Here is a 20,002-nt window from a genome sequence, read left to right on the forward strand (position 1 = left end):
CTTTTTTGTCAATACACTTTGATAGTGTAGACAGAGGTTAATAGAAGTCTATGCACTTTATCCACAAGAGACATTCCAAACTTTTTGTATATTTATTAAGATGAATGCGATGTGGTTGATTGACACTCTTAAGACGTAGAGCTGGTCTCTACATCATATTTATTTAAACATAATGTATTTGTTATGGATTGCTATATTTATGCGTTAAACCACTCAAGCTCTGTCTACACTATCAAACTTTGTGTGACAAATAAATATGATGTGCCCATATATGGACATGATGATGTCATATCACTACCATATTTGGGCATATCATTACCATATTTGGGCACATCACACTTTTTTTTGTAGTTTGATAGTGTAGATGGAGCTTTATACTAATTGTATTGATTGATCAATTTGATTTGTTCATTGAAGTGACGGTCTTGTATAGAGGGCAGTAGACATGGTTTGAACGATGTACACAAATTGTATAGATTCAATGAATTTTAAGTATTTCATTAAGTCTGGAAGACAAAAAGTTTAAAAGTATTTAATTTTCCATGTAACATTCTAGCATAAACATTCCGTTTAGAGGAATCTTTTGAAATTTGCGTTCCAATATTGTAAATGGCAACATAATATTCATTTGCAGGATCGTCAATTCTGTGCTATATCAGAAAAAAGTGTGCTTTACTATCTTTGCCAAAATATTGCGTTATTATTATAACTCAGAATAGATTATTGCCAAAATATTGTTTAAGCTAATTAATTTATAATATGTAATATTCCATTGTATACATTATTAGTGGAAATAACTTGTAACAAATATTCCTAAAAAATGCCAAATTATTTAGTGCCGCTCATAATACAATGTATTGTATTCTGTAAACACACATCAACTCTCAGGGTAAAATCATGTTTTTTAGTATAATAATAATGCTCAACATTTTTAATGTGATAATGTGATGCATTTAAATTTTACTTGCAACTTTACAACCCTGGTTTATTTGCATATGGCAGACGACATTTTGTTAAATAATGTCACCCTTACCCATTGTCACATTTGATAATAATGTCACCCTTACCCACATTTGATAATAATGTCACCCATACCCACATTTGATAATAATGTCTAAGTACCATTTGAATAATTTCCAATTGTAAAGCAGTTTTACTTCTGCCTTCAGTAGGCCTATATGAATATTCCTATTCCCAAGCTGTTTTGAAATAAGCCAGTTTATTTATTGCATCATCATTTTTCTGTAGCAGCCACAGACTGTGAGGCAATAGGTTTGTGAATAGTGTTTGTTTTAAGCTTGGTTCCCACTGGAGATGCAATGCAAGAATATAGGTGCAACGCAAGCGAGTTAACCAATGACAGTTCAGATAATCCATCGTCATTGCGTCCTAGTGGGAACCAAGCTTCACAGTGTAGTAGTGTGTGTTGCACAAAATAGAATACATTTTTGGAAGTGCGAATGAGAGATAACAAAAATAGAATATATTTTTAGGAGATCAAAAACATTGAAATATTTTGAATGAATATATTTTTTGTGAAAGCAAAAATTTGGATTTAAAATCTTGAAATCACACAAACAAAGTTTCGCCATCTATTACTATTTTATAGTACTGGCATGGCGTTTTTTTATATGCATAGAATTTTCACCAGGATTTTAAATAAAATTGATAAGCAATTGAATATCTCCAAACTATTGTTATTGTCATTAGTTTTTGGTTTCCTGTTCTTTACTGTTCAGTTTTAACAGTATGTTAACATTATTATTACTGATATGAAATATCAAGTTTTGAATCGCACTAGAAATATTGGTACATGTGTTTACGTCATGCCTAAAGTCAACGCAACACGAGAGCGTACGTACGCACAACGCAACGCGTAATTTAACCAAGGCAATCTAGATTGTTTTGACATTAACCAATCACAAAGGACAATTCGTGTAGTTTATTGATTGTGATTGGTCAAATTACTTTCGTTGTTACGTCCTAGATTAGGTAAGCTTCAGCCAAAATAGTCATCGTTCATCCGTCCGAGACATTCTACTACTTGATGTCATTTTTTGATACCTCCGCCATGTTTGTTTAATGACTCAAATAACCAAACATTTCATCATCATCAATACAGAACAACGACTCATATTTTGATTATTATTTATCAATACGAGAATGACTGACCTGGGACAAAGACCTGAAATTAATTAAAACAAAAGACAATGCACTAGAAACCTAACATACGATATAATTCACACAGAGAATCAAAATAAACGATATAATTCCAAATTTAAATCTAGTTTGTCTGTTATCTATTTGTTCTGCACTTGAGATGATACAAACCATTTTGAGTGTTTGCTCTCTAGATGTGTACGCGCGCGTCGTTTGTACACGCTGTCTGCTGTGTCAACACTTAATTGTCTGCAATTAAATTCAGATAATGGCGTTTTAATAACGTTAATATTATTCATTGTAATTTTGATAAGGAGAGTAATTAATATTTTATTTACAAATATAATAATACCTCGACAGTAACATAACTAATAGCAAATCATTGGTTTTACCACATACGCGACGACCACCAGGTTCATGCTTAAAACACTTAGCACCAGGCACCTAATTATTAACTTACATGTTGGCAGTCGGCCTGCAGAAAGCAATTGGGTCAGTATCAATTGTTAAATCGTTCCATCATATTGGAATATGTTTTTTTTTTCTCTTATTAAAGTCAACACTGGTTATAAAACGCAGTGCAATGTCTCCAGGCCTACTTTATGATAAATATCGCAATATCTTGAATAAGAGTGTTGGCATTGTGAGTTTATCTAAATCGTTATCTAATTTGGCTGCTGGTCTATTGTTTTAAATAAGATAATTTGAATCAAACAACACCTGCCTGCAAAGAAAAAAGGCACATACATTGACATACTGTTAATTTGTTAACTCCTTCCAACAAACATATTAAACTCTGAAGCGACCAGTGTAAGTTTGTAATGTATTGACTGAACCAATGTTGCAAAGATGTACACTAACTTAATTTTTGGTTTCGTTCTTGGGATGGTAGCTGGAGTGGATCAAGTTATTGATGACATTTTACACTGTGAACCAGTAACATCGTGTGCTAATAGATGTAATACTGACAAAGTAACAAAGCAGTACTATGACCCGACGGTTGGCGGATTCGTTCTTCCATCTTATACATGTTTTTGTGATCCTCTTTGTCGCATTTACGGAGATTGTTGCGTCGACTACGATGTGATCTGCGGAACTACTGGCGGTAAAGTTAAAGAGATGCAGACGCATGTTTCTCAGACAAATGACAACTCGCAAGAGAAATCGGAAATAGTTGATTCACAAATACATCTGCCTAGTATACTTGCTGGTCGATCTATGTTTGAATGCATTACGATAAAGGAATATCCACATAGACCGTTCTGGAGTACCAGTCAGTGTCACAATTCCTGGGATAACACAACAGTTTCAAAGATGTGCGCCAACGTCACAGACGCAGACCTGCTCTCACGGTTGCCAGTGCAGAGCGACAACGGCCAGACGTATAGAAACGTCTTCTGTGCGCAGTGCAGTGGCAGACTCAACGTCACATTCTGGAGCACAGACGCAAGATGTCGGAAAGCACCGCCTGTTAATGCGACTATAGACCCGGATGTGCTGGCACATTATTTGAAAGAAGACTGTGTGACGTTTTTTACGACTGAAAGAGAATCACCTCCCCGGTACTGTCTGAAAGTGGAAAGTACTTGCGACCATTCAACAAAGGACAAAAACAAAAATGTTACTAAAGCATCAAGAGCGTGTTTAGAGGGTTACCAATTCCCAATAATTGGGCGAAAACTGCAAGGTGATTCTTCGAAAATCTTCAAGAATAGTTACTGTGTAGAATGTAACGGAGCGGACATACTGCGCGAGTATTGCCCAAATTCTAGAAACAAAACACTTGGAATCATTGACGAGAACAAAGAGTTCCTGACCGACAAACTCGACTATGCATATTCTGTCATAACCAACTTTAATACTCGTGAAAGTGATCATTTAGTGATTGTACACCGTACTTCTGGTAACGTGGTTCCAGTTGAAATTCACTGCCCAGATGGAAAAGTGTATGATCCGTATTCTGAGTCTTGCCGTACGATTTACTGCGGTGCAAGTTACACGCTCGTCGGAGATGAATGTGTAGAAAAACAAGAAGAGATTATCAAATGTAATGATGTGCCCTCTTGTAACCAACCGTCTCTAGATATTCCAACTGGCAACACTGCTGCTACCAATATTACAGAGGTCACGTTTCGACTGACAATTGTGGTGAAATTTGAAATCCCGTTTCAAGGCAACAACATACAACTTGACGATTTTACCAACTTGCAGCTGTTAAAAGACGATTTCGACGTTTCCATTCAAAACCTTACGATTGGCAACGATCAGTTTTATTTTAAAAACTCATCGGGAATTAATTCTACTTTTGAAATCACTAAAACAAACGTCACTGTTTCTGGAACAGCTATTGTTCACGTGACTCAGACAGCTGCGAGACAGGATGATCTCAGTTTTGCCGTGATGCCCGTCCTCAACAGTTTAGCTCATTCCGTTGACATATATGACGTCACCATTTACGTAGACAGTACTCAAGTTGAATTGCCAACTGTAGAACAAAATAATATTGATGACTTTAACAGCTTCTTAAGTGCGTGCCAAAGCGGTGTCATCAGAGTGTATTGCGCGAATGACGTCACATATATGGCGCGCAATGACTGCGTTTCTGTGTTCATCAACAGTACGGGAACTCAATACTCATGTTCGGAATCGTATATCTATAATACTGATAATGTTACAACTGAGACTAATTACACAGTTTTTGTGTGTGATCATATGTATGGAATGGAAGATTCGTGTCGTCGAGTTCGGTACAACGAAAGTGAGTACACGGTATCAGACGACGGCTCTGTGCATATGACAGACGGTTCCATTTATGAGAAAGGTGATTACATAAAAGTCGAGAACTCTCAAATTGAAGTTTGTACGAACTTACAAAACGTTCAAAACGTTTACTACGTGATGTTCTTCGATTTTAATGAAATTCAAAAATATATCGCATTTATTTGCATCAGTATGTCGATCGTTGGTCTTTTCTTGACCATCTTAACATACTCTATGTTCAATGAATTGAGGACTTTGCCAGGTAAGTGCATCATAGCGTTAGCATCAACTACACTTGCCAGTCAGTTAGTGTTCTTAATCGGAATCAACAATATCGATAACACCATTATATGTACCACTGTAGCAATACTACTACATTACTTGTTCTTGTCAAGTTCTCTTTGGACGAATGTCATGGCCTTTGACGTATACAAAACATTTGGTAAGAAACTCGTATCAAAACGTGACTCGAAATCTAGGAGTACGTTCCGTAAATACTGTTTGTACGCCTGGGGAATGCCGCTATGTATCTTGCTAGTATGCGTCATGCTGTACTTCAGTAAACTCGGACTGATGGGATACGGAACTCACTTTAGCTGTTGGATATCTAAGGCTGTCGGCTTCTTGGTAGCTTTCCTCGTACCACTGATGCTAATTCTTTTAGTTAACTTCACTTTATTTATTAGAACCGTCTATGCAATGCGTAAAAATAGTCGATCTATCTATCTTGAACGAGATAGTAGAGCAGCTATACCAAGTGAACGAAATGAGTTAACTGTGTTTATTAAGATGTCGACAGTGATGGGGTTTGCTTGGGTATTTGGATGTGTTGCCGCCTTCACCGATACCGACGTACTTTGGTATTTCTTCATTGTATTCAACGGCCTACAAGGATTATTCATATACGTGTCGTTCGCTTGTAATGCAAGAATTAGAAAGCTTATTGAAAGTAAGTACGTACTTTGTCGCAAACCGAACAAGAAATCTCAAAAGTCTAAGCCCAGGACAAGTTTAACGGTAAGCGTCCAAAGCAGCACGATTTCAAAGCAGCTATATGAAACTGAAATTATTGAGATAGATGACTTTGGGAAATCCATCGAGTTGGATTTTGACCTACAAATATCAGATATGATAACAGACTGTTAAATTTATGTTCATTTTATTTTAAAGAAATATTTGTAAAAATGCGTAAAGAAAATGTTTCTTTAGAATGCAACTCAAAGTCACTTGTTTTGTTATAGCCAATGAGAGACAGATTCAACCCAGTCAATCTCGGTATCGAATAATCTATGCTGATTGTGATTGTACGTTGGTATTCTGTCACGCGCGCGTCACCAATGAATCTATAATAGTCTCAACCAATTGCCGTTACGCTTTGCTGATTGGTTAAAAGCATAACTCTGTCGTTATGTTTACACTGCTTTGTATAATTGCTGTTTTTTTAAAGCAAGGCAGGTTTTTTTATTTCGTAATTGTTCTGTAATAATAATAATATGTATATATCGATAAATTCAACATGACATGATCAAAATCAAACTGTATTTATTCAATTCAATATAACATTTATTCACTTCCTTTTATATGTACAATAATATAAAATAAGCCCCGAAAAGAATAGAAAAAGAAAATATATTAATATAGTTAATGGAGAAAGAAGAGGGTCTTCCTAAGACAGGGTTACAAAGGAAGAGGAACAATCTATTAACAGATGAACCGAAGAAAATGTGACGTAATGATCTGTTTGTATTGTACATACATTTAGATAGATTAATTCATATTTGGGTTTTATTTTGGACACGTTCAAAGCTACGAAGACATTAATTGTACAACCATGCATGTAAAGTAAATTTAAATAACGTGGTGGTATTTGAATTGCTGATGCTGCGTCCAGAGCAATCAGCAAACTCGACCTTGTGAAATATGACGTTATTAAATAAACTTTTAACGAATAACAATTCTTAATAGTGGCATTGTAATGTTTCATTTCATAAAGTGGTCGAATGTTTTTGTCATGCTGTACATCATTTGAAAAGATTATTATTGACCCTGCTGTAAATTAAATGTGAACACGATGAACGTGGAAATGACAACGATTACAAATTTAACATCTGCTGTCAAAATCCCAATTACAATTTTCTATGTGCAATATTCATGTCCGAATCGAGGACCCTCTAATTTGCATTTTTCATAATAATTATAGTTTAGCCTTCAAAATCTCGAAATGCGCTTCGAAAAACTCACTGAAGCAACCATAAGTCCATTCATAACAACGGCGCGCGCGTATTAGATACGGACGTGGGGAGATATAATGGCTTAAGTTTATAGTGAATGACTTTACTAAAAATGAAATGACCTAGGCTTATCAAACTCTAAAAAGAGGAATTAACGATCCTTTTATACAAAAGGGAATTGACAGTATTAGGCCTACTGTACAAAAGTCAATTATAAAATTGTGAATCGTGATGTTGACGTCACAATGTGTGACCTTGGTCCTCCTTTTCTGTACTAAATTCCGTGATTTGGTTCAGCGAGCGCAGATCAAATTTTGTACCAAATCGTGTTTTTCCTAACAATCCATCTTATAAGAATGACAACCTACAGACCGTCGTATCATAAGATCATGCATTATCATGTTTATAGAATAATCATTAATGCGCATGCTCGATGATTACCGAACACTGACCGATTTGCGAAGAGTCAGTGGTTGAAAAATGTATTTTTGTGGGACGCCCTCTAATAGCATACAACTTTATTGTTAAAGCGTTCAGGTTGGCTTGTTTGTGGCATGTCATAACCACAGTGTATTCAAACACGAAAGCTGGACGAAAGAATAGCATCACGACGATGCAATGGAATACACGTATAATGAAAACATGACGACGGCGGTCGATCCTACGACGACTGCTGACGACGACGAGTCGTTTAGATTTGAAGTGCCGTTTTTTACAACGATTTGTACTTTTGGACTTGTCGGAAATCTTCTTGTACTTTTTGTTTACGCAAAGAAAGAATATCGAAGAACCAATGCGTCGCTGTATATTCTCAATCTCACATTTGGTAAGTTCCGTAAAATCACTGTTGTGTCACTACTTGGCGAGTTGTTTATACTTTATCATGTGAAAGGACATAAGTTTCATCAGTACGTACGTCTGTGTTGTTTATACTTTATCATGTGAAAGGACATAAGTTTCATCAGTACGTACGTCTGTGTTGTTTATACTTTATCATGTGAAAGGACATAAGTTTCATCAGTACGTACGTCTGTGTTGTTTATACTTTATCATGTGAAAGGACATAAGTTTCATCAGTACGTACGTCTGTGTTGTTTATACTTTATCATGTGAAAGGACATAAGTTTCATCAGTACGTACGTCTGTGTTGTTTATACTTTATCATGTGAAAGGACATAAGTTTCATCAGTACGTCTGTGTGAAGTCTCGATTATGCTTACGTTTAGGATAGCTAACGCTCTGTATATGTTACATTATTATCTAACATATGGCTTAATATACTTTGATATTAATTGCATAGAGATAGGCCTGTAGTGAATATGATATATATATCTTTTTATGTTACCGTTTTTTTGCTGAAATAGATACCAAAGAGTCAACCACGCGTCAACTTGTATAAAGTGTAACCTGTTACTGATGTACAATGATAACTTCAATGCATTTTAACTTATTTCTTGTAGAAGGAATTGATAATTTAATTTTTGTTCACATTAGCATGGTAATCTCAACAACATCAAGCTATCGGGCGTATTATAGGCCTATTGTGTCTCGCTACGTACTTTAGTGCTGTAGAACCCGATTCATGTCACTGCCAAAAGCGATTCCAAGGAAACCATATTTTCTTAAATTATTCAAATCATAGAAATTAATCATACCATAAACCCGAATGCTTCTTACTTAACAATGACTTGTGATGTAGTCAGTTGGCATTCAACCCGTAGGCTAACATACATAATTACAGCCACCCTGAAACACCCTTATTCTGTTTCTTTTGAAACTTAATCACACTTTAAAACACACAATTGGATGGAAAGCGATTAAGTCCGCTGTTGAATTTAACTATTAAAAAAATGTCTACTAATGTTTAATTTTATTGAAGTTTTATATCAAATTAACCAATTGTTTGTGATTATCTTATTTCCTAATGGGAACCAAGCTGTATTGCGCGTCCTAGTGAGAACCAAGCTACGTTGCGCGTCCTAGTGAGAACCAAGCTACGTTGCGCGTCCTAGTGAGAACCAAGCTACGTTGCGCGTCCTAGGTGAGAACCAAGCTACGTTGCGCGTCCTAGTGAGAACCAAGCTACGTTGCGCGTCCTAGTGAGAACCAAGCTACGTTGCGCGTCCTAGTGAGAACCAAGCTGTATTGCGCGTCCTAGTGAGAACCAAGCTGTATTGCGCGTCCTAGTGAGAACCAAGCTACGTTGCGCGTCCTAGTGAGAACCAAGCTACGTTGCGCGTCCTAGTGAGAACCAAGCTACGTTGCGCGTCCTAGTGAGAACCAAGCTACGTTGCGCGTCCTAGTGAGAACCAAGCTACGTTGCGCGTCCTAGTGAGAACCAAGCTACGTTGCGCGTCCTAGTGAGAACCAAGCTACGTTGCGCGTCCTAGTGAGAACCAAGCTACGTTGCGCGTCCTAGAGAGAACCAAGCTGCGTTGCGCGTCCTAGTGGTAAAACCAAGTTTTAGTTTGCTTTTCGTCTAAAGCTGATTTTCCACTAGGCGAATTTGTTCGCGCGATCGAAAGCGTCATGCTCTGCGCATGCGTATTCGAGTTTCTGTCTGTCATACTCCCTTCTGCGACGAATTCTAGTTCCTTGATTTTTCGCTGCAGCGAAATTTACTAGTTCGAATTGTTTCTACTTTTTGCGAAGCGAGATATTGCTCAACCAATCAGAGCTCAGGAAATGAGCTATGACGCTTTCATGAGCACTCATGCGAATCGAAATGCTCAGCAACCACGCGAGGAACATGAACGTCGCAGCTATTCGCTCATGTAGTGGAAAGAGAGTAGGCGATTTTTTTCTCTTCGAAACGTTTGATTCGCGCGAACAAATTCGCCTAGTGGAAAATCGGCTTTACTTGGAATTAATACCAACAACCTATTGTTTCTTTACCTCCCCTACTTCTCATGTGAAAGAACAATTATGCATGATGAGTTTTCAATATATTCATATTATCGGTACGTTAAAAACATCAATCTCTACCTTGTTGCACATAAACACTTATCTTTTCCATTCTTTTTAATTAGCGTAATGGATTTATATCTGAACAGAATAATTCAAAATGTAATACATTTTTAATGATTTACGATCATAAATACGTTCCAAATAATTCGTGTTTGAAATTAAAATTACCTAAACACAATTATACAAAATATTGTTTAAGACAATGGATGAGAGTTTGGTGTAATGGTTATGTATCCAGCCTCTCACAGTTGAGATCCCTGGTTCAAGTCCCGCTGAGGTTTTTTTTTTTTATTATTTTTTATTTCTTTTTTTTTTTGTGGACCTTGATCTTTAACCCTGACCCTTCAAAATGTAACCACAATTATATGATGAGTCATTGATCATTGTGGCTAAGTTTTGTGAGAATCTGATAAAAACTGTGGTCTCTAGGCAGTAAAATAGTTTTTTTGTTAGTTGTGACCTTGACCTATGACCTTTTCCTCTCAAATTCGAACTCGTCCGAGCTTTTGGTGGGGCATAGATCATTGTGGCCAAATTTGGTGAGAATCGGATAAAAACTGTGGCCTCCAGGCTGTTCACAGACAGACACACACACACACAAACATACAGGGGTGAAAACATAACCTCCTTGGCGGAGGTAATAATAATAATAATAGGTAAAGTAATATACATCTTTTTATCAGGTCTTATATACTCGTTATATTCAGCTACTTCATCTACACCAATGCATAATATATAAGGTTCTCCCACATTGTTAGTCTTTTTTACCATGCCCTCATTTACGTCGTAATTAGTCCACCTTTAAGTTAAAAACTGTTGATATCGTTTTAAAGCCATCACAAAGTCTTTAAACTGGCAATATTCACTTGCGGCTAATAATAGTTTGCCATAAAATAATATTTCTATTCAAATGACAAGTTTTAATATACACATAATTATTATTATACTATAAAATGACAAGCACCTAGATATAGCCCAAAATAATTGGATTCTCATTAATTTCTCTTAAACATAATAATCTCTTGTGATTGGTCAAATTACTTGCATTGTGCTTACGTCCTTGCGAGCGTAATCCCTGGTTCTCACTCGGACGCAACGCAATGACGTAGGCGCAGCGTAATGACGTAGGCGGAACGCAATGACGTAGGCGCAGCGTAATGACGTAGGCGTTGCGTCCTCATGTTTTTGAGTTGCATCCTTACGCTTTTGCGTTGCGTCTTTACGTTTTTGCGTTCCGTCCTTACGTTTTTGCGTTCCGTCCTTACGTTTTTGCGTTGGGTCCAAGTGGGAACCAAGCTTAATATAACAGTAAATTCACCTGTACTTGGCAACAGTCAGTACAAGCCGCGTGTGCTGCTGCAGTACTTTGGTGAAACAAGGCAGTTGTTATTGCCTTGGGTGAACGCACAGGCCCTTCTATACTTAATGAATACAGCCTCATCAGTTTCATAGTGATTACAATCATCATCACCAGTATATCCGTTTTATGGCAATGCTTGAGGCATTGTCTCCAATATTAATTTTTTAAAATACAGAACTTACTACTAAGAAAGATACTTTGTACGTAATTAAGTAAAAATTCAGTTCGCATTTTTTATAATTCGTTGCCCTCGTTTTGAAAGTAAAGTAGGCCTACTGACAGAAATATTAAGATATGTTATCAAATTGTAAAAATATTGAATAATACTAAATTATAGTATTTGTAATGTGTGATTTGTGAGCCTTCTCTACATTCGGGTATCCAGTCATTTGTTAACATTGATTCGTGTAAATCGATAGTTCTGATTGTTTACTCTTGAACAATTTTATAATGCTTTTTCATTTTGATAGTTCAATCAATAAGCTCTTAAATAATAGTAGTTAAAACTCATCATATTGGTAATTCTATCTGTGCTGTACCATGTATGGATAGCAACGAGCAGTTTATTGCAACTGGATTACGTCATCACCATCATAATCTTAGTATTGTCGATTACCATTCCTTCTTTTATACTATATTTAAAATACTGAAGTGATTTTACTGCAGTTACTGTAGTAACCACTGGTCTTTTCCGACCAGTGAGAGGGAATGTTGGAGGGACCAGAAATCAGAGCTTGGCGGGCCGCATTAGTTCTTTGACCACAGTTCCGTAATTTCGGACTGCGGTCAAATTTTAAACTTAGATATTTTCCGTGCGCCCTAATCATTTTGTAAGGAAAAGGCACCGTAGCCTGCCGGACTGATTACATAATAAATGTTTAACGAAAAAGGTGTATTTACGTTAGAAACGTTAATACTACGGAGAAAGAGTCTATGCATTCGTGACGTAATGTATTTCCATTACGTTGGTTCCCATCACTGTACCAACACGAGTTTTGACCAATCAGCGATCCTGTTGTGTTGCATGTACGTCTTCGTGTTGTTGCGTTCTTCCTAGGCAATCTAAAATTGCCTAGGTTCTACAGTGGGAACCAAGCTTTAAAGTTCATAATTGAACGTGGTGGTTCTACAGTGGGAACCAGGCTTTAAAGTTCATAATTGAACATGATGGTTCTACAGTGGGAACCAGGCTTTAAAGTTCATAATTGAACATGATGGTTCTACAGTGGGAACCAGGCTTTAAAGTTCATAATTGAACGTGGTGGTTCTACAGTGGGAACCAAACTTTAAAGTTGAACATGGTTCTACAACAGAACAGAACAGAAAAATATTGTTCATGATTAAATAATTATGATATTATTACTGCTGTTTTTTCTTCTTCTCTAGGTGACATGTTATCTATGGTCGTGGTTGCCTTTCACATCACTGAATTTTACCCGTCAACATGGCCGTTTCTATGGCGTCATGATTGGCAGTGCGTCGTTCACCGTTATTTTCGTTACCTCTGTTTTCACGTCACTGTTTTTATATTGCTTGCCATTGCTGTGGACCGTTATTTTGCCGTCTGTCACGTGGTACGTTACAAGTTACATTTCACAAGACAACGAACAAGAAGAACATTGAGTTTTGTGTGGGCTTTGGCAATTGTAACGTCAGCGCCTGTTTTAATGATGTTTCAGGTTAGTAATCCGCTGACGGCGATGGGCTTATGAGATCTTGCTCGTGATGAGCTCATGAGTACTTGCTCGTGATGTGCTCATGAGTACTTGCTCGTGAGGTACTCATGAGTACTTGCTCGTGATGTGCTCATGAGTACTTGCTCGTGATGTGCTCATGAGTACTTGCTCGTGATGTGCTCATGAGTACTTGCTCGTGATGTGCTCACGAGTACTTGCTCGTGTTGGGCTCATGAGTACTTATTCGCAATGGGCTCGAAGTACTTGCTCATGATGAACTCATAAGTGTTACATGAAAAAAATGAAATCAATTCTAATTGTTTTGAATGGAACACAGAGACTTAAGATAATAATTATGATTAATACCCACTAGACCGCATGAGAGAGGCGCGCGGCCATAACCTCCATGTTTTAACTACTTAATCAAACAAAGTACCGAATGTTATTTGATTAGGCTTCTGCGAATTTATAGCGTACGGTAGTACTCAATACTGACGTACATCGTCACTCATATCCTCCTGTACTTTACAAGTCACAAGTTAATCATAATTAATAACTGAGAATATTCTGTTGTTGTTTTGACAAAACGATTTGATTAAACAAATTGAGATTGAAGAAAACGTTCACGTCGTCCTTTTGGAAAAAGTTCGGATGATCCAGTGCGCGTCGTTTTGCGGTGCGCCTATTTAATACATCACGTTGCGACCAAGTAGGAATCAAGCTTATGACTTTTACTTAAATATCAAATATTCATTTCACCATTGTTTTACCAGTTAACAGCAAGAAGAGTATTATTGTGAACTTTAGGAGTGCATTTAGAATGTCGAAACATTTCCCCCAACGATAGCAGGCATGTAAATAAAATCCAATCGTTTATTTATTTTTTTAATCATATTTGATAATTGATATTATCTTTTTTTTATAGACTAAATACGAAGACAATTTGGACAACGCGGACGTAAAATACAACGGTCAGATCCCGTTTGCGTGCAAAGTGGTCTATCCGGATTATATACCATGGTTTGGCGACTTCAAAGCGCTATACTTCAATGTCTGCTTATTTTTTGTACCAGTTTTTATCATCGCATTCTTCAATGCACGAATCGTACTTTTCATGCGAAAGTACGCTCGAGATTCAGCGTGGATCGACTCGCATTGCTCAGTGAAGCATTACCAATCCCACAATTCCGTCAAACTTCACTGGAGAATGGCGAAGTTACTTGTCATGGTGTCCGTCGTATATTTCTTATGTTATCTTTTATTCGCTATTTATCAAATGGTTAGCTATTATGGAACGCTAAACGCGAATGTAAAAAACGTCGCAATTGTGTTACCGTATGCAAATAGCTGTGCAAATCCTGTTATGTATTCACTTTTTAATGAGAATTTCCGCAAGGCTTTTTGGAAACAAATTAAAGAAAAGAAAATTTGGAAAAAAGCCGCATCTAAAACGCCCTCCAGAATAAACACAATTATGCAGTCAATACTGTAAAAATAATTAAAACTGAACGTTTAGGTTTAAGTTATCAATTCGTAGAGGAAAAGTGATAGTTTGCGAATTATGGTAAACATTTTGTTGTGCATTCCATACGTCACATTGTGTTCTGTCGTGTATATATCTCCTCTGGTGTAAAGTCACATTTTCCCTGACGTTTTCAAAAACCTTGAATATTATGATTTTGATGGTACACGCCGTCGAAATGGACGTGTCACTTTGTAACGTGAATAGTGCTCATGTATTTAGCTCCTAGCATTATGTAAAAAAACGAGTAATTTTTGAATATTTAAAAGTCTGTGTGTGTGTAGTTTTGGACCAAATAAAAGTAATTTTACGTGCATTTAGTAGTCTATCGTCATTCGGTGACTCGAATGGACACATTACCGAATATGCCTATTAGATAATTGCAGGAAGAATGAGAAACTCGGCGCTGTTACCAGATAAGCCGATATTAATCCCATAACTAAAACAAAAACGAATATCATTATTTTGTCTATAATTAGAGAAACGCAGGAGTGACCTCTCTATGGCGGTCAACCATTAATATTTTTTAATTAAAAATACAAAGATGAATTGCAATTAGCGTTAATTACAACATACATTATACAAATTAAACGCGACAGCTTAAAAAGGCGCCAATTAGTAACATTTTACGTGTATCTAGATCCATTTATATAATTTTCAAATCATATTAACTGAGCGGCCACACGATGCTTTATGTTTTTGAATTATATAAATGATAACATTTATATAATAATAATATTATAAAAACTTAGCAGACCGTATAAGGATAACTCAATGAAGAATATTTTGGACGAAATTAAATCGATACGGTTCATTTAATTTGTTGGTTTTTCCAAATTTAAATATTTAACAGAAACGTCAAGCTTTTCTACAAGAAGTAAGTCAGTAGGCCTGTACAAAATGCATACTGTCGTCGTGTGCAGGAGAATTATAATTTCAAAGTTGCTGTTAGATAAGTTTATATAAGCATTTCAATTTAACATTTTCCCTTACAGTACTTAAGAGCATATCAAGTTTGTTAATACATAGTAGGCAGGGATATATAGTTTGGCGCGACTTCTATGCGTGTTGTAGGGTACGGAATAAAATCGGTACACGGACTCAGCGGAATGACGTATGTATACGCGTACCGCTATGTACGCCAACGCGCGCGCCGCAATATACGCATACGCGCATCGCAATTTACCTCAATCATATCAAATGAATATGCACTGATTATTTACTTTCTTTGCATTGAGAAAAGAAAGTGGTATTTGTTTTTCAGTCTGAAGGTGAAATCATTGAAGAGATTATCTTAAGATTAGGCAGGTCAAAATATCATGATCTAGTCCAGCGTTTAATAATCTTTTCTTATTTATTAATTATAACTAAAGAAGTTCCGTAAGCTACTTACAAACAGCAGTAGAAGTAATTGGACTAGCAGCAATAAATATAAACCATAATGTGATAATATAAACCATACTTTACAAATAAGAGTTCAGTTGATATGAATTTTATTTTTTTTAATATCGCTTACTCTTCACAAACAAACTATCAATCTTCAAAAACAATATTTAACTACCATATTTGTTATCTATTTGTAAAATTATTCTCAATTTGCTATTAAATGAAATATCTAGACTTAAAATTATTTACAATATAAAAACAATTGGCACGTCAAATTGTTTAACCTGAAATTGATTTAAATATTATTTAAAATATAAGTTTTAATTATAATTTTAATACATGATTATATAATATAAAACTATTGTATTGAACCTGAGTCCTCATTAATTGCATCGATATTAAATCAATTTTTTCTTTTACAATTTAGTACAAGTATAAGTACAAAATATATGGTTAAATGTATTATTGTCTATTAAGCTGTTAACACTATCAAACTTTATGTGACAAAAAAATGTGATGAGCCCATATATGGACATGATGATGTCATATCACTGCCATATTTAAGCATATCACACTTTTTTTGTCAAACTGTTTTGATAGTGTAGACAGAGCTTAACAGAGATACCAAGGTGGACAGCTGGTCATTGACGATTCTTGAACTGTAGGCCTGACAATAATGTAGACCATGTAAAATTAATTCTAAATCTAAATCAAGGAATGTATTTGAATGGAATTTTATTCATTAATTATTTTCAGTACTGTATAGTAACATTACAAGAAGCAGTCATATTGCTAAAGCGTTTGCTGGGTCATGTTGCAATGTAAGATAAAATTAAATAATAATTACTTATTAAAATTGATTAATTAATAATTACTTATTAAAATTGATTAATTAATAATTACTTATTAAAATTGATTAATTAATAATTACTTATTAAAATTGATTAATAATTGGTACTTCTTTTTATCTCTCATTAAAAATATGGTGCAAAAATGAAGGGATAAGAAAAGAATTATTTACGTAAATACCACTGTCTTTTATCCGTTTTTTTTCCGGTGTGAACACCTTTATCGTGACACACAATGTGAACCAATTTGAAATTTTGTGTTGTGAACAGCAGCCTGAAGAAGTAGTCCGTGTTTACGACCTGACCTTTTTTCTTAGAGGTCAATGCGGCTTGAAGGTCAGGTAGGACCTGACGACTCTTCTCGATTCTAAAAAAAAATAACAACAAAATTTCAAGAATAAAGTATGAAACCAGACCCTTGCGGGTGTTGTGGTTTTTGTGTTGTGTTGGCAGAGTATGTTTTAATGATACGTCTAAATAGTGGTAACTATGCCTTTATAAGGAAAACATGGTTATGCAGTTATATGAATAACATTTTCATGATGTGAACATAATATTTCTGACTGTATCATCAACTGAAAGATATGAACCAATGACCCTGGAAAATGAAGTAGTGCACTTGTACCACATCTTAAATCATTTTACAATGAGTACTTACATATGGTCTAAGTTCCAGGTGCTAAAGATGATAAAATACTGCCTAGAGCTGTACGGATTCAGAGTATGAAAGTACTGACAGGTTGCCTCGTTGTACACGCCCTGGCATCCAAACCAGCCTTCCTTGTTACATAGTGGTGGTTGCGGGCCTTTAGTCGGAGCGCTTCGATCAAATAGGGAGCAAAAGTATTCATTATAGCGTAATTCATCTTCAAACTGTTGTAGAATTTCTATGGCAAGCTTAGCAGTCGTTTTGTCTTGGTTTTTGAAGTATGTCTTGGCCTAAACAAGACAAAAGAAAATCTATAATGTAGTGTTATTGTTTGTACACTGGCAGACTAGTTAGCTGAGCGTTCTAGTTAAGGTGTGTGGGCCTTTGTACACGTAAAGCAAACATTGTTTTCTTTGGTTTTAAGCCAAAGTAATTGAGTTACAGAAGTTACAGTACAAAACGATCTATAACAAGCAAAATTATTTGTTTACAAAATCAATTCTTATTTCAAAACATTATTTCATTTCAGATAATGTGCAATTGATTTTTAAGTGTAACAATGTATCTAAGCAACTTCATATGTTATTTCATTGTGTTAATACATTCATTTTTTTCCAACAAAATGATAAAAAATAATTGCTATTTTAAGTGTCTGGTTGTTTTGTGAAATAAAAGCAAAACTCACTGTATCTAAGTAACTTCGTATTCTGCTTTTAGCTCTGTCTCTCATGACAGCAGATTTGGTTTTGAAACGTTGATCTAAACCTAAAGATATAATAAATACTATTATTTATAATAACTTTATTTTTTGGTTTTTCTTTTAAATCCAACAGACTACAGTATGTGAACTGATGTTCATTTTAATTCAAACAATAACACATTAGGACATGATAGCAAAATTCTACCCCCACATTTTACGAAAGGTCAGTGTCAAAGGTCAAAGACAGCACCTTGAAACCAATCAGGATCTTTCTCTCTTGTCTCTTCGTTATTGGTATTCCAGGAGGCCGACACAGATGCGATGACGTTGTACATGTCGCCTAGATCAGCGCTGTTTCTCAAAAACGACCTTATTTCCTTCGCAGATTCATCTTCTTGCATCACACCCTCAAGAGTTTTGAGAAACAAAGAAAAATCTAAAAACAAAAAAGGGATAGTTTTATAGTTGCTAGGTTACAAATACTGAACCATAATGTAAAGCTCTGTCTACACTATCAAACTAGTTTGACAAAAAAAGTGTGATGTGCCCAAATATGGTAGTGATATGCCCAAATATTTATATTTTTTGTCACATAAAGTTTGATAGTGTAGACAGAGCTTAACTCTGATTAGTAGGAATTCTCCAATACAGAACAGATCGTTTAAACGTAGCTTAAGAGAAGATACTAAAATATCTACTGTACATACTTCAACTTAATTCTTGTAATTTAAAGTATTCACGGCCAAACAGATAATTTTAATGATCTATTTTACTACTTTAATCAATAAACAATTTTTTACAAATAAAGTTAAGAAAATTACATACAGTATCTCATGGCCTATTTAAACGAGGCCAAAATGGATTTAAATTAAAAACAATAATAATACTAACATAACTGTATGTTGCAATATCTATCTTAACTGAAATTTAAAGAGAAGACTATATCATTTTTAACAAACAAGGGCAAACCCATTATAGTACATTAGACTTTTTTGTAGTATCGTCATTTACTACAAATGGAAATACTTTTACATACACTAAAATAGTTGCAATTAATAGACCTTTATAATATGAGTATTTATTGTCTTTTACCTCAATTTCACTGTTAAGTATGAATGAATATTAGGCTAAGTATGAGTAATCAAGAAATCACATTACCCCCTGGGAATTCTTCTTCTTCTTCAAGGAAGACGAAAATTGTGTTTGACGGCAACTGTTGAAAGTATTCATTATCAACCACCTCTGTCTGGTCTTCTTCATAAACTCCCTTGAAATCTTCATCACATATCTACTTGAAGACACAGAATAAAAGAAAATATTATTAAAGTCGTTATAACTAAGTTATGTCACATAATGTGAGAGGGGATCATGGCCCAAGAGGGAGGATGCAAATCAAAAGGGGGATGATGATGATGATTGATTCCACCTACCCCTTTTCTCTCATTTAACACTCAAGTTTATCATACATTTACAAACTAAAACTCCAGAGAGTGTGCCAGGCCTACCTGTAAAATGTGACAGCCCCTCTTCACTAAATCTCTGAGGTCCTTCACAACAATTCCTTTCTTTGTGGAACCGGACAACGTTCGAATTTTACACGCCTTTTTCATTACGTTATGGACATCAATATACCAAAAATAAATATATACATATTCAACAATCTTTTAACATGATTAATTATAGTTTATAACATAATTTCATAACATAAAGTACACACACAACACTAGACAAACCATCACACAA

General features: G+C 35.5%; 2 protein-coding genes across 3 annotated transcripts; one reads left to right on the forward strand and one right to left on the reverse strand.

The window, feature by feature from the left end:
* Positions 1-324: 324 nt before the first annotated feature.
* LOC144834886 (DNA fragmentation factor subunit beta-like) lies at positions 325-19,986 on the reverse strand. Of its 2 annotated transcripts, XR_013611017.1 has the most exons (7): positions 19,765-19,986; positions 19,418-19,547; positions 18,510-18,695; positions 18,245-18,324; positions 17,569-17,849; positions 16,638-17,277; positions 325-338 (listed from the first exon to the last, which is right to left on the reverse strand). XR_013611017.1 is itself a non-coding variant. In XM_078689867.1 (6 exons), the coding sequence occupies exons 1-6, from the start codon at positions 19,867-19,869 to the stop codon at positions 17,076-17,078; spliced, it is 984 nt and encodes a 327-aa protein (XP_078545993.1). In that variant the 5' UTR covers positions 19,870-19,986; the 3' UTR covers positions 16,306-17,075. The 2 variants fall into 2 exon arrangements, 1 of the variants encoding a protein (XP_078545993.1); XM_078689867.1 differs by lacking the exon at positions 325-338 and having other exon boundaries at positions 16,306-17,277.
* Positions 5,334-15,265, forward strand: LOC144834883 (nociceptin receptor-like). Its single transcript, XM_078689862.1, has 3 exons — positions 5,334-5,869; positions 12,865-13,157; positions 14,080-15,265. The coding sequence occupies exons 1-3, from the start codon at positions 5,335-5,337 to the stop codon at positions 14,644-14,646; spliced, it is 1,395 nt and encodes a 464-aa protein (XP_078545988.1). The 5' UTR covers position 5,334; the 3' UTR covers positions 14,647-15,265.
* Positions 19,987-20,002: the final 16 nt, after the last annotated feature.

The sequence above is a fragment of the Antedon bifida genome, chromosome 2 (assembly GCF_963402885.1).
Source record: "Antedon bifida chromosome 2, ecAntBifi1.1, whole genome shotgun sequence".
Lineage (NCBI taxonomy): Eukaryota > Metazoa > Echinodermata > Crinoidea > Comatulida > Antedonidae > Antedon > Antedon bifida.